Below are 14,804 nucleotides of genomic sequence, written 5' to 3' on the forward strand. Positions count from 1 at the left end.
GGAATGCACATTTTAGCAGGCAACCCTGCAAAAAAACTACATATTTTACCCCCTAAACTGCATTTTTTCCAGAGAACCCCCCTAACAAAGCTAGTGGGCTTGTTTTGGGCTAGTTTTGAGTAGCAATTGGGCGGGTTTTGTTGTGAAAACTTGGCAACCCTGTCTGCATGCACGCTGGAAGAAGTAGAAGAAGAAGATGAGTGTTAACGATCTTTGCCGGTGTTGTAAAAAAGAATTTAAGGATACACAGAGTACTTACCAACACAATCATCATGTCTGAGAGAAATTGTGAAGGTGAATGCATATACGAACAAGTTCTCCATTTAGGATTCGAACAAATTCAACCTAAGCGCTCTTTGGTGACATCGATGCTTACGTTACTGTTTATAATCTGTCCATTATCATCTAAAGCCTGCCCTGATAATTTCATTGGTCCGAACAGCTTCTGTCAAAACTGCCTGACCTCAAATGTTGTGGGTGGGGCTAAGTTTGGCTGGCATCCAGGCTATAGACGTATAATCACTGACATTTAACCATGTCATACAAATTTAATCTTGCAAGTATTTTATTCCACAACGTCACTTGCAACTTTGTTGAAATTCCAAGCAATTTGAATCTACATTTCAGAACAAATAAATAAATAAAAATATTAAGCCCGATACATTATTATGCACATCATTCCTCACTCTCTAATGGGATCTCTGAGATGTGACAAACAGTGCTATTAGCTTATTGCCTAATAACACTCCTGTGGTTGAACCTTAACCTTATATATAACTTTCAGTATCATTATGCATATTGCTTGACTGCAAGCTATTCCTTTGAAATTGGAAACTATTAAAACATTGTTTGAGCTATTAAAAACGATTGTATGTAATGTTCTTTAGAAATGTTTTGGGTTCAGTGCAAGACAAGCTATGGATACCATCTGTGGCACAATGTTTATCATCACACACACAAAAACTATTTTTTTTACTTCCTTTTTGGAATATGGGGTCCCTACATAAAATACACCCAGTTTTAAAAGCAACAAAACATTACTGTATGTTGCTATCAGACAAGTTTTAAAAAGATTTGCTTAAAGCTACACTATGTAACTTTTCCGTCCACTAGAGGTCGCCTGTTCAAAACAAAGGCGTAGTTTGATGACGGCACGTTTGAGCGCAGAATCTCGGGACATGTGGTCTTCAGCTCACAGCCGGTGGGAAACAGTCAGGATAGGACTCGGGCAGAAATCATGTTCATGGATGCGATTATTAACATTACTGTAGTCTGAAGCAGAGCAGGAGCGAGTGTTGTGGAGCTGAGCAAGGCCGCAGGAGCGATTGAAGAGCGGGACTGTTATTATGGCATAGTCGCTGGCGGGACTTTTATTATGACACGGTTGCCGGAGCCACTTCCAGTTATGAGTTTGAGGTAACGCAACTGTTTATCGTATTAGATATATCTGAGTGTGTTGAAAAGGAAGTTATAACGTTCGCTCGGCGGCTGCTGTGACACTTGTTCCACTGCAGTGAAAGTAAAGTGTTTCATTGAATAAAACCGGAGACCGAGGGTGACGCAGATATGACGCAATCGACAGGCGACTCCCTCACACCCATAGCTCACACGTCCCGGTTCCGTGGTTAAAATAGCAAATTTCTCACGATTTACAAATAGTTGAAAACATTTGGGATATTCTAAGTACTCAACTGAAAAAAATATATAACACTGGCCTAGTGGTTTCTGGATATTTTACTGCAAAAATCCTACATAGTTCACCTTTAATGGCTTTGTATGAAATTATATCTAATCTTTTAACTTTGTTCTCATGACAATTTGACGTACTGTAACTTCACTGAAAAGTAATGTTGGAAGTAAAGAATTATGTTGTAAATGCATACCAAGAAGTTCATCCACCTAGAAAAGTATTCTCAATTCAAGAAATTAACTTAATATTTCAAAAAAACAAACGGGTATTTACTTAATTTGTGTAAGTGGAAAAACACAGGCTTCACATTTAAACTGAGGGGCAAACTATTTTCTTTGGTACCTAATATTATGCCTACAGTGCTGTTGATAGAGCTTAACTTGTTTTGAACCCTGAACATTCCTTTAACTCAGATATACAAGCATTACGGACTATTGCCTCTCATGCTAAACTAATAACACTTCTGGCAAACACAGCTATTGCTGTTTATTGCCCATAATGCTCTGAGTAACAAAGCATACCTGTCTAAGAACAACCACATAATTTTATTCTGGGGATTTTAAACATCAAAGTAAGTGAAAGATATCTGGACGTGAATGCATAGGGAAAAAAAACGGAAGTATCGGTGTGCAAAGTTTAAGTGAGCTGTTTTTTGTCACAGGGCTTTAGCCTGCAGGTTCTTTTAACAGTTAACAGCATTTGGCCAGTTAAAATAGATCAACACGTACGTTGAAGTTCCCAACATAAACTAAAACAATGTGACTCATGCTTTGTTGATCACATTAACTTTGTGATCCCCTACAACCCTCAAACGTTTGCCTCTGTGTCAGTGTGGCTGAGCGTGGAGGAGGTATGAGTGTGTAGCTCAGAGCAGTGATTTGCTTGAGTGGTTAGTGTTTATGTGTGGATGTGAGCTTTGCTAATAGGCAGGTTTGTTTTGTCTGTTGAATATAATACAGAAAGAGAGTGCATTTCTCACTATGCTGTAAAAAGTCTTTACCTTTTAAATAGTGGTAATTCAATGTAGAGGGTGATGGACCAAAGGAGAAGTTCAGTACACAAACGGTTTGTGGCATTTATGAAGCACTTTTCAATCTTTGTAGAGTTATTATGGCTGGAGTTTGGAGAATTGGGGACTCGTAAAGTCTGAAAATCATAGCAGTAATTTATGAATGCGCAGATAATGGTGCTCTCTCAGTAATAATACACAAATCAAAGTGCCAGCTGTGTTCTCTCATTGAAATGTTATGGACACACGCACGCATAACAATCTCCTCCATCTCAGCAGCGCTCTCCACACCAACTTTAGATTGAAAATGTGCCATCATTTCATTCTTGTCGGATGCGAAAGGTCATCACTCTGATTTGCTGCATGTTTCAAGATTTTTTTCATTTCCTAGCCCATTTCTCTGTCCTCAGCAGCTCTTTCCAAAATGGTTGTCCTTATGACTCACCTCTACTGTTTTGGTGGTATTGCTATGTTAGAGCTTCACCTCTTTTAAAAGCATGAAAGCCAAGAGGCAATATAAAATCGAGAAGCGATATTGAATTCAGATCGGCTGAGAATAAAAGAATGTCTCACTCAGGCGTTTCTCAAGGTTAGTTTGTGCCCTCTACACTATAGCTTCTATAGGTGGCCTGCCATGTAGTGTCCTGAAAAGCACTGCTTTTTTTAATAATTCAAAAGGGGAAAAGATGAGGGCATTAAACACTGTAATTGTTTAATCTCTAAAGTGGGTTCTCAGTGTTGAAGTGTATTTTCATTTCAGTATTCAGATACTTTCTCCAATCTCAGTTTGTGCAGAGATAATGTACTGTGAACTATTCATCCCATTCAGCTGTAAATGCATTGCACTTTGGTGCTTCTAAAATGTTGTTTAGTTTAAGCAGTTTGACCTGTCTACTTGTGGCTCAATAATGATATGGGTTTGGGACCATTGGGAGTTGAGCTGTTTGTCCGAACAGATGGGGCGGAAAAGCTTTTTTGTTGTTTTGTTTTTTTATGTGCTAGTGGCATATGCCAAAATATCTGAAGTTGAGAACTTGAAGTTGAGAACTTGCTTGCGTTTGAGGGCTTAGCAGGGCCTGTCTCGCGCACTCAACACGCACTACTGCCCACTCCGCGATATCCGTTTCCACTCGTTTCCACCGAGCGGTACAGTACAGTACAGTACAGTACAGTACGATTTGGGACGGTAAACCCGAATCGCACTGTAAAGCAGCAATCAACGTCATTCTCGCCATGTGGTTGTTTGTCAAAAAAACAAATAAACATTGTGTTGCAACGGTATTGTGTTTCAACGTTCTTCAGTAAGTCTAGCTCCACCCTTTAGGTACCAGTGCTAGGTACCCCAATGGAAGGATCCTAAAAAATTGGTACGGTACGGTTCGGTATTTTGGTACCATTCACAACATCTGACAATTGAAATATAATGGTGTACCGTACTGTATTGTACTGTACCGTACCACACCACTCGGTGGGAACATTTGAGTATACTCAACTTGTGGAAAAAAGTTGCAAACTTAACAATTAAAGTTGGACTGTGCTTTCATCAAACATAATATAATATGATCTATAAATTATTATTTTTTACTCATGAATCCAAGTTCACTAAGCTTTCATGCTGCATGTGCTGTGGACTGCAGTCATGCTCCATTATCAGACATCCAGTGGCTCACAAAAAAATTTAACAACTTGACTTTATGGTTATAAATGTTTTAGTGCCCCTCTGCATGTATCTGTGTGAGCGTGTTTTTATGTGTGCATGCCCTGATGGATTACAGAGTCAGTCCTCACATCCTGCACACTCCCCGCTCTAATCACAGCCTTCCTCTCTGACGAGATCACAGCTCTGACCACCCGCCCTTTCCAAAGCCACACAATAACACTCCAGCTGAAGCCTGGCCTCTTATCAGCCTGATATTTTCAGAGAGGATGGTGTGATGAAGAAAGATTCACTTGTAGAAGGAATGATGGGATAGAGCAGGATTGATGGATCTTTTTTTCTCTCTCGCTCTCATTGAGCCAGTGCTTTGAAGCATGTGAGGCTTTTATGGGAAAAAGACATCTGCAGTTTGAGTGGAATCATATTACCAGGTTTTTAGTGATTCATAGGGACTGTGATTAAAATGATGTTCACATGAACGCACATATGTCTTAGGTTTATGATTTGTCAAGAACGTACTGGTTACTGGAGATAAAAAAAAATGTATTAGTATCCGTCAATACATAAGCCTTATTTGGACAGGATTAGTTTAACATGGAGAGGTGGGGTAAAGTAATTATTACCAGAGCTTCTCAGTGATTTCAGTTCCGTCCGAATGTGCCATCTCAGTAATCATTACGGACAATATCAGTAAAGATTATGTCGTCTTTTACCTTCTGTAAAAAGGTCCGGAAAATTACCTCAGGTAATACTAATCCCTTGCTAATAGACCTGCTGTAAATATGTAGCAACGTAAATGTTCCGTAATTTCCTGTTTAAAAGAAGTTTCCCGTGGTTTTTCAAATGCGGAGGTGCTTGAAAAAGCATTTAGTTGCGTTCTAGGCTGTGGGACAAGTCTGTGGCAAACCTTAACCTCAAGTGTTTTCTGCTTACCATTCAGGAAAAAAAAAAAGGTCGAAAGCACTTGTTGTCAGAGGCACAAAACTTATTTTAGCTTTAGGTAAGTGCCTATTAGCAACATAATCCAATCAGAATTTAATTTAATTAATAAATCGTACTAACTATGGAACTAACTGTTATATATGGACCTCGCACGTGATACCAGGAAGCAACTTTATACGCACATGTCAACAGGGAGGTGACGGCGGTGTGTAAATCGAGTTCCCCCTCCCACTTCTGTTCGTTTTACTGAGATTTATTATCCCGTGCGAATTAACCATTAACATTACAGACGTCCCGTGGTAAAATTACATTTCTCCATCTACCCCTGTAAAACTAATCCCTTCCGAATAGGGCTGCAATCGAAATTATTCAACCCCCTTGACCTGCAAGACATTTTGCTGCCAAAACAAAATGTTATAAAAACAATTCAACAAGGCATCAGTAAACTATTATAGAAAGTTTATTAATACACATTTCAGTGATTCTGAGAACGTTGATGAGAAATGAAAAAAAGTCAAATTGGCTCTAAAGATTCATGTTCAAAATGATTTAATCCCCAAAAGTCAAATTTTGTGCAGAATCTTTTATTCTTTATAACCTCCAATAAATACTGCCTGTAAGCTCTTAGAAGCGTCCTCCACAGGTTACCTCTCCACAGCAATCTTGACCCATTCCTCACATTTTAAACTTATGAATAAGGCTGCCAGCTGAGTCTCTTGGAACTTTTAGTATTTTGAAAATCTTCTTGTAGCCATAGACTTTATAATGTAATAAAACAATGTGTTCTCTATAGCTTTTGTGAGAACTCTTTTGATTTAGCTGTATTTGCTACTCAACTTTAGCACATGCATGAGCTAAATGTATGTATGTATGTGTGTGTATCAGCACAACCTAATTCAGTTTTTTATAGAATTTACAAAGGCTTAATTGTGTTTTACCACAATTTTGTACCATACCATACAAATAAGTGACTTAAAAAAAGCAGCGTTGAAGGGTTGAATAATTATGATATAGCTGTATTACAAAAAAATCCCGTAACTCAAAAGCATTACATTATATATATTGACGTTATCACTTTTAATTTGCCACTAAACTGTTATAGATACAATTAAAAAACTCTGTATCTTTAGAAAAGCCTACATTTGTAAATTATTACAGTCTCTGGGGGGTTGAATAATTTTGATTGTGTTTAGTTCCATCTAGTTCTCAGTGTATTTATACTCCCTGTTTGGTTATGTCCTTTGTTGGTTATCATCATAATTTAGTGTGTATGATTATCATGTGTTCTCCTGTGTATTCTCCTGGTTAATTAAAGACTCTTACATTTACTTAAATGTTGTAGCTGCATTATTCGTCTTGGATTGTGACAACACTACACGTTACAATTATTAATTCCCATTGAGTATTAATTTCCCAAACTTTTGAATGATAATATATTATCATATTGTATCATATTATATATTATAATATTGCATTTGCCTCATTTTTACATTTAGATTACCTGATGTTGTCTCATAATAGTCACTTACAGTAAACACAAATAATTTGAAACTGTTAAATCCTTTAGCAAATTTCAAAATGAATATTCATTTTTATACTGTACATTATACTTTTGTGATTCCTAAATTCACTTGTTGCAGTGAAAATAATTAAATGTTTTTGTGACCTAGAGCAGGGCTTCCCAAACTCCAGGACCCACCCAGACAAGTATAATCTATCTCAAGACCCACCAAAATATTTAAGGTTATAAAACACTTCACATTACTGTAAGATTAATCTCAACCAAAAGTTTGATATGACAGAAATTGAGCATTTCATAAAAAATGTAAAATTATAATACAACAAAAATTTCAGTAGCCTAATAATATTTACATTTTAATGTCTTAATTTACAGACATTAAAGAGTATATGAAATAAGTCCATAAAAACTTAAAACACGCTCACTCCGGTCTGGATATGAACTGTAATCCGTGCTGCGAAGTTAAACTCATCGCGGTGTTCAGTGCAGAAAACGTTCTCATGCTCAAAGAAAAAGTATTGCTGTGGAAGGGGCAAAAAGCTCCACCAAATGTGTATGTGTGTGTAGCAATATCACAGTGACAGCTTGTTTTTTTTTTCATTTTGTCTCTCTCTTAGGGAGCTCCTGGGTCACGACTTCACTGAAACTCACTATGAGAATGGCCTCCCTGTCACCCAAACCAGCAATCACACTGTAAGCACGACTGAGACCTCTGTATGTGTGTGTGTCTCTTTATCTCTGCGTCTCTGTTTCTCTCTCTTTGTCTTTGCTTCTCTCAGTTCCCAGATTTTGGTTTTAGTGTTTTTTTTATTTATTTGTGACATGTAAAGCTTCTTTTTTATATTGTAAAAACGGTTCGGTATTTCCCCTAAATGTTATATTAGCAGTATCAATTAAACACATTATTTTATTGTGATTAATTATATTAAAAAAAGCACAAAAAATGTCCTCAGGCAAGCTTGATTGAAAAATAAATGGATGTAGCCTATTGGCCAGTGGTGAGTTTATATTCAATGATATGGATATAAAACGCCTTGGTTACGTATGTAACCCTCGTTCCCTGAAGGAGGGAATGGAGATGTTACATTGACGTCACCGACGTATTGGGATCTCAATATGTCGGTGATGTCGACATAATGACCAATGTGACCGACTGAAAGGGAACAAACATTTTATTGACTATTCAATTTAAATGTCTTAGAATTATTTTCATTTGGCACTCAAATATTGACGTCTGATTATTTGCATTAACTTAAGCCATGTATCATTTCATAAGCTCTAATTTATAAATAATATGTTTAGAGGTGTATCTCACAAAAACAAATCTCAGTCATATTTTATACCAAAAAAAAAAAAAAAGACATTTTACATGAAGCTTTTTTTTTTGCATTGTGACATTATTGTCATGACAATTAAACACGTACTTTAATGCATTTTAGTTTTGATGAAAACACTCAAATCGCAAATGTAGCCAGTAAACAGTCTAAAGTTGCCAGTAGGGATATTTTTGTTATGAATTATTCTTTCCTTATTTTTGATTCCTGCAAAACATTCAGTTAACGGGCAAAAAAGACTCTGGAGATTCCATCACGGTATATTTTAGCAGCAGAAGGCAGATTTCATACAGATACGGATAATTTATTGCTAACTCTTGCAGAAAGTTGTGAAAACTCACTTATGTTTTTCCGTTGAATGTGGTTGAGGTGTGAAGTGCCGGGTTCAATCAAGGCAGAGAGCGACTTGATATCAAAAAGTGTGACTCGAAATATAAGACAAAATTGCTCAATTTTTCACACTGTCTGTTCGTTACAAAACAGTTTTGTTTTGCCGCATGCATCTCTAAAATCGGACTTATTGATCAGCCAGAAAAGGATACAAACCCACAAGCAAATTTCTTCAGCTGTAAACTACCTTTTCACACTGTTATGAAGGATCCCAAATCCACTTGCTGTCCCTGCACAAGCTCTGAGCTTTGTAATTGCGTTTCCATCACTTGACAAGAGTTGATGGGAGTGAAGTCACACCCCTGATTATTTTTGAGCCCTTTTAACAGCTTCCAGCTGCCTCCTCGAGTGAGCAGCACAGGATGGGCGCACAGCTCACCACTGGGCGCTAACACACAAAGAGCTTTTCAAGGGAATGAGCAGATCGCTTTAGTTACCGCAGAGATCACAGCAACTCACTCACTCCCTGTTGTGATAGATGGGGTAATTCAATCTACAGAAAATCACAGAGGATTTATTTTTCTTTCGACTATCAGTGTCTGAAAAGCTAAATATGACAGAGGGGACTTATACCTAAGCCTGCTGGTTAACTGTGCATTACAATCAGGTTGAAAATTTTCCCCTTTAGTAAGCACACACACACACACACACACACACACACTAATACACACAGGGGTTTAATTAGTTGTATTTATAACTTCATAAAAAAAGTCATTAAAAGACCTTAGTCCTATCAAATCAAAGAAAATCAAATATTCATGAGTCCTACAGCGGAAGATTAAACTGTAAGTGCGCAGGCTTCACATTATAGCAAATCAGTTTTATGTCTTAGTTCCAGTTATTGGAAATGAAAATATTCCCTATGATGGCATGAAATGATGACATGGAATGGGTCTGTGAATAAATGGTGTGCAATTTTGATCTACTGACAACAGAGACAAAGAGGAAGTGCTGACAGGAAGATGAGGAAGTACTGCTGTCGATTTCACAACAGACACACACATTCACGTGTGTGTGTGTGTGTGTGTGTGTGTGTGTGTGTGTGTGTGTGTGTGTGTGTGTGTGTGTGTGTGTGTGTGTGTGTGTGTGTGTGTGTGTGTGTGTGTGTGTGTGTGTGTGTGTGTGTGTGTGTGTGTGTGTGTGTGTGTGTGTGTGTTAAATTATTATTATTATAATTAAATTATATATATATAATATATATGAAATCAATGAAGTCTAGAATCTATGATGTCAATAATAATTTTAGATAAAACTAAAAGAATAAAAGTTATCCTTTCATTTTTTTTACTGAAATGACAATTAAAAAAAATTAAATTCATAATTGATTGTATAAAAATATTCTGTAAAATCACAAAATATTGCAGTGAATGTGATGCAGGACAGGTGAGATTAGATGAGGAACAAACTTTGTGCTGTTAAAAAAGTATGTTCTATATAGTATGAATGTGTGTAGTGTGACTGAAGTTCAGATTTACTACATCTGCCATATTGTCATATGACTTACTGCGGTCAGTTGCATCACTTCACTGCCATTCACAAATCCTGATGTGCATTTCAGAACCTCAGAAGAGGTAATACTAATAGGTCATCTGGGCGCTTTTCGCCTACTGCTTTATGAATATTATATATTCGGACATACTACTCCTTGCCAATAGTAAGGAAGTAGGTATATTCGGATGCAGGGATTGTCAAGCGTCTTCAGTTGATGTGTGTGTCTGTCATGCTTAACCAACCCTCTTTTGCTTCCTGTCTGTTCAAATAAATGAACTAATTTCACGGTCTGACCGTTCATATAAGCCTTTTGAATAGCTGAAAGAATATCACTTATACATAGTTTGGATCAGTTTCAGTACAGTTAAATGGAGCGATTATTTTCCAAATGTTAGCGGCAAACTCCTGAGGGAAGTTTTTCGGTGCTGCAATCAAAAAGAGGCCGACTAATTAAGTCCAATAAACCTGAAAGCCAAAAATGTAACAAATGTAATTGTGATTTACAGATGTAGTCTTTTTACTACTAATTAGATGGATGTTCCATTAACTCGGTTTTGCCCATTTTATGAACAACATTAACTCCGCAGCCTGTCTGATGAGCAAACTGCTGCCTTTTATACCGTTTTTTTCTCTGTCCTCCCTCCAGTAATCTCTTTCCCTCCTTCCATCTCCAGGGTCATTGCTTCTATCACGGGAGGGTCAGGGGCCATGCAGACTCTAGGGTCGCTCTGAGCACATGTTTGGGAATGAGGTATGTCATTTCTTGCATAATTGGATTCTCTTGCTGCACCACAAACACAATATATTCAATTCATTCTGTCACATGTCTGAAGAAGGCTAAAATGCCACACGGCTTAACTCGACAAGCATCCTGCGAGCATTATATTGTATGACTCTTTTTTTTCTTTTCATAGCGTGTGAGACTTTGTGAATGAGACTTTGTGTTTATGTTTCTGGATTTGCATGGGAGTATGAAAGTACAAAATTCTCCATAGAGAGCGAGAAAATCTATTTGTTACTCTTCGTTTGTGTTTTCAAAAAGTCGGTCATTTTTAATTTTGTATTTCCAGCACAATTCTGTGTGCTTCATTTGTGAAGAGAGGGAATGTTTTGGCGGGGTTATTGAATATAGCACTGATGACTAATGCTGTGGCCCTACTAGAATGTTAATAGTTTGTTGTGCTCAGTCCTCATTCAGCACTGAAAGCTTCCTCTCTAGGTATAAACAATATTCACCAACAGCCTTGAAACTACATCTGCTCCTGTCTGTTCCAGTGCAATTTAAAGTTAATGCCTAGAGAGACAAACCAAACCTTTGAAAGATACACAAGCAGCTGTTTTAAGAGGTTCACAAACCAGGTTCCAAGGTTTTGTCATGGTACTAAATAAAGGGTTATTTCATTTTACTATACACATTTATTGTACTGGAGGGTTTTGACAAAGAGAGCATGAAGGTCATGTGTAGTAGATTTTACAACAATTTAACTCATTTGAAATACCAAAGTTATTTTTGGCTACATACCCTGCTAGAAATTTTAAGTTCCCAGAATGTTCTCAGAACGTCCCCACTGGTGTCAAGGATGTTGCCTAATAACGTTCGGAAACGGTCACATTGTGGAGTTCTTTTAAGGGTTGGGGGACGTTATTTGGCCTACCTTCAGGGAACATTCAGGACGTTCAGGGAATGTTTAGGGGACCATTATTATAGGACGTTTGCTCTAGGTCTCTACACTACATTCCCATAACGTTTGTAAGACCTTTAGGGTACTAACCTAGAGTGTTATTTTTTTGATATCCTATTCCATCCTTTGATCCTTCCATCACATTTACTGAATGTTTTCAGAACATGTTTGTGTGAATCATTGTACACTGGGCTGCTTTGCAAAACGCAGGATTTGCACAAAAGTTGCTTCTCAAAGATGGATCAATACCAACTCTTTGTGATCCAACTTAATATCCAGAACGTCTCGGTTACGGATGTAACCCTCGTTCCCTGAGGAGGGAACGGAGACGTAACGTTAGTGACTAACGAATGGGGGTTTCGCTTAGAAGCCTATCAACTTCGAGTTTAGAGAAAACGCCCAATGGCGTGCCAATGCCATGGGCATGCGGAATTTGCATACGTAACTCCGCCTCACTGCGTGAGTATATAAGGAAGTACGAGGCAATATCGCATTATGTTACCTGCTTGAGGAGCCAAGACTGAACTCCTGCGTTCCAGGTAGCACAGCTGATGTGGCAAAGGGACGTTACGTCTCCGTTCCCTCCTCAGGGAACGAGGGTTACATCACACTCCACCCGGAAACCGCGAGAGCTCGTCGGCCTCTTGCTCTCGATTTGACGGAGGCAAGTCAGCAGAGACTGCGCGCGCTCGCTCGAAAGCTGCGCGCACATGGCGACCGAGTCGATCTCCATACCGAGAAAAGAGATCCTCTGCACGGGGCAAAGTTTGCTCTTTTCCCAGTTGACCCGAAGGCCCAGACGGGCTAAGTGGTGGAGAACCAGATCTCTGTGTCCGCAAACCTGCTCTCGAGAGTGGCCCAGTATGAGCCAGTCGTCGAGGTAGTTCAGGATGTGAACCCCGTGCTGCCGAAGGGGCGCAAGGGCTGCCTCAGCGATCTTCGTGAAGACGCGAGGGGACAGAGATAGCCCGAATGGGAGAACCGCGTACTGGTATGCCCGCCCCTCGAAAGCAAACCGTAGGAACGGTCTGTGTCGAGGAAGGATGGAGACATGGAAGTAGGCGTCCTTCAGGTCGATCGCTGCAAACCAATCGTGAGGACGAACGCATTGAAAAAGGCGTTTCGCAGTCAACATCCTGAACGGAAGCCGGTGAAGGGATCGGTTCAGGATGCGAAGGTCCAGGATTGGTCGTAACCCACCGGTTTTCTTGGGTACAATGAAGTAGGGGCTGTAGAACCCCGACTTCATTTCGGCTGGAGGGACAGGCTCGATCGCACCCTTCGCCAGTAGAGTGGCAATCTCCGCACGGATGACGGGGGCATGGGCCCCGGTCACGGTATAGCGGACTCCCCTGTAACGGGGAGGAGCCTGCGCGAACTGAATCGCGTAGCCGAGCCTGACGGTCCGGGCAACCCAGCGGGACAGCCCCGGAAGCTGAAGCCAGGCTTCCAGAGACTGCACCAACGGGGTCATACGGACGGCAGACGTACCCTGGGTGGGGCAGCGAGGCAGCGTTACCGGCCCGGACAGGGGAGGCTGTTGGGCGTCCTGGGGTCGGGGCACGGTTAACGGCTGCGCCCTGACAGAGGAGACCAGGGAAGGACTCGCGTTCCACTGGGGTCTGCTCTGCCAGGGGGCTGGCGACAGAGAGGGATGAGAGTGGCGAGACCCGAGGGTGGCGCGCACTGCCGTCACGATCTCTGGGGGCTCAGGGATGGGGTTGTCAGTTCTTTCTTTAACCACATTAGGGTGCTGCTGACCCGGGGGCCAGCAGCTGAACAAAAGATTCTCCCCCGGCCCTCCACCGGGGGAAGGAGCGGCCCTACCGCCGTCTCCTGGAAAGAACTGCCCATCCCTGAGCCGTCCGCATCAGGAGCGCCGCTTAGCCTGGCGTTTCTTCACGGGCTGCGGGGCTGGAGCGGACTGGGACGCCTTCCTGCGGCTGCCTCTGCGCGGCCCGGGTGGAGGCTGCTGCTTGGGTGGCGCAGAGGTAGAGGGAGCCGCAGGAGGGCGTCCTCGGCGGCGAGCGGGCTGAGGCACCTGCGCGGGCGGTTGGGTGGAGGCAGCAGCTGACCGCCGGGGCAGGATATGTTTTATTGCCTCAGTCTGCTTCTGAGCGGCCGAGAACTGTTGGGCGAAGCTCTCGACCGCTCCGCCGAATAGCCCATCCTGTGATATGGGGGCGTTGAGGAAACGGGTTCGCTCAGCGTCACGCATATCGGACAGGGTGAGCCATAGGTGTCTCTCCTGGACCACATTTGTGGACATCACCTGACCCAGGGAGCGTGCGGTCACCTTCGTCGCCCGGAGAGCGAGGTCGGTGGCGGCACGCAACTCATTGCTGAGTCCTGGATCAGCCCCTCCCTCGTGCATATCACACAGCAACTTGGCTTGGTAAGCCTGAAGAGTTGCCATGGTATGCAGAGAAGCGGCGGCCTGCCCCGCAGCTCTATAGGACCTCGCCACCAGGGATGACGAAAACCTACAGGCTTTGGAGGGGTGCTTTGGGTCACCACGCCAGGACGAAGCGCTCTGTGGACACAGTTGCATCGCAACAGAACGTTCGACTGGGGGGACCCCAGTGTACCCATGAGCCGCGGCTCCATCGAGGGAGGTGAAGGCGGAAGAGTTCGCCAAACGTTCACGGGGAGACAACGGGGACTTCCAGGAACGCGCGACCTCTTCATGCACCTCGGGGAAGAAAGGTATTGGAGGAGCGGCCGGACGGGTGTCCGGACGCACCGCCCCCAAAAACCAATCATCCAACCGCGAACGCTCAGGCTGAGGCGGAGGGTTCCACTCCAGTCCAAGCGCTGCGGCGGCCCGAGACAGCATGGCTGTCAATTCTGGGTCCGACTCGGGCAATGCTGGCGCACCCAAAGGTGGCAGCACAGCCGAATCATCATCCTCAGATGACTCCAGCCCACCTTGTGATGCGGCGATAGACATCACTTCCTCTTCCGCCGTGCCAAACGCCACAGTCGGGACAGCAGGAGCCGGCCCCGATGTAGACGTCTGAGCACGGACCGGGTCAGGTGCATGAGAGGGGGGTGTGGGCCGAGGAACTAACGTCGGAGCTTTGTTCCACA

General features: G+C 42.0%; 1 protein-coding gene across 1 annotated transcript in view; it reads left to right on the forward strand.

Annotated features, from left to right (window-relative positions):
• Positions 1 to 14,804, forward strand: part of adam19a (ADAM metallopeptidase domain 19a) — a 134,391-nt gene that overhangs the window by 66,670 nt on the left and 52,917 nt on the right. The window contains exons 4-5 of the mRNA XM_079810658.1: positions 7,435 to 7,510; positions 10,707 to 10,783. Of these exons, the coding sequence (XP_079666784.1) occupies positions 7,435 to 7,510; positions 10,707 to 10,783 (153 nt within the window). The remainder of the gene's footprint in view (positions 1 to 7,434; positions 7,511 to 10,706; positions 10,784 to 14,804) is intronic.

Source organism: Gobio gobio (assembly GCF_949357685.1).
Source record: "Gobio gobio genome assembly, chromosome: 2".
Lineage (NCBI taxonomy): Eukaryota > Metazoa > Chordata > Actinopteri > Cypriniformes > Gobionidae > Gobio > Gobio gobio.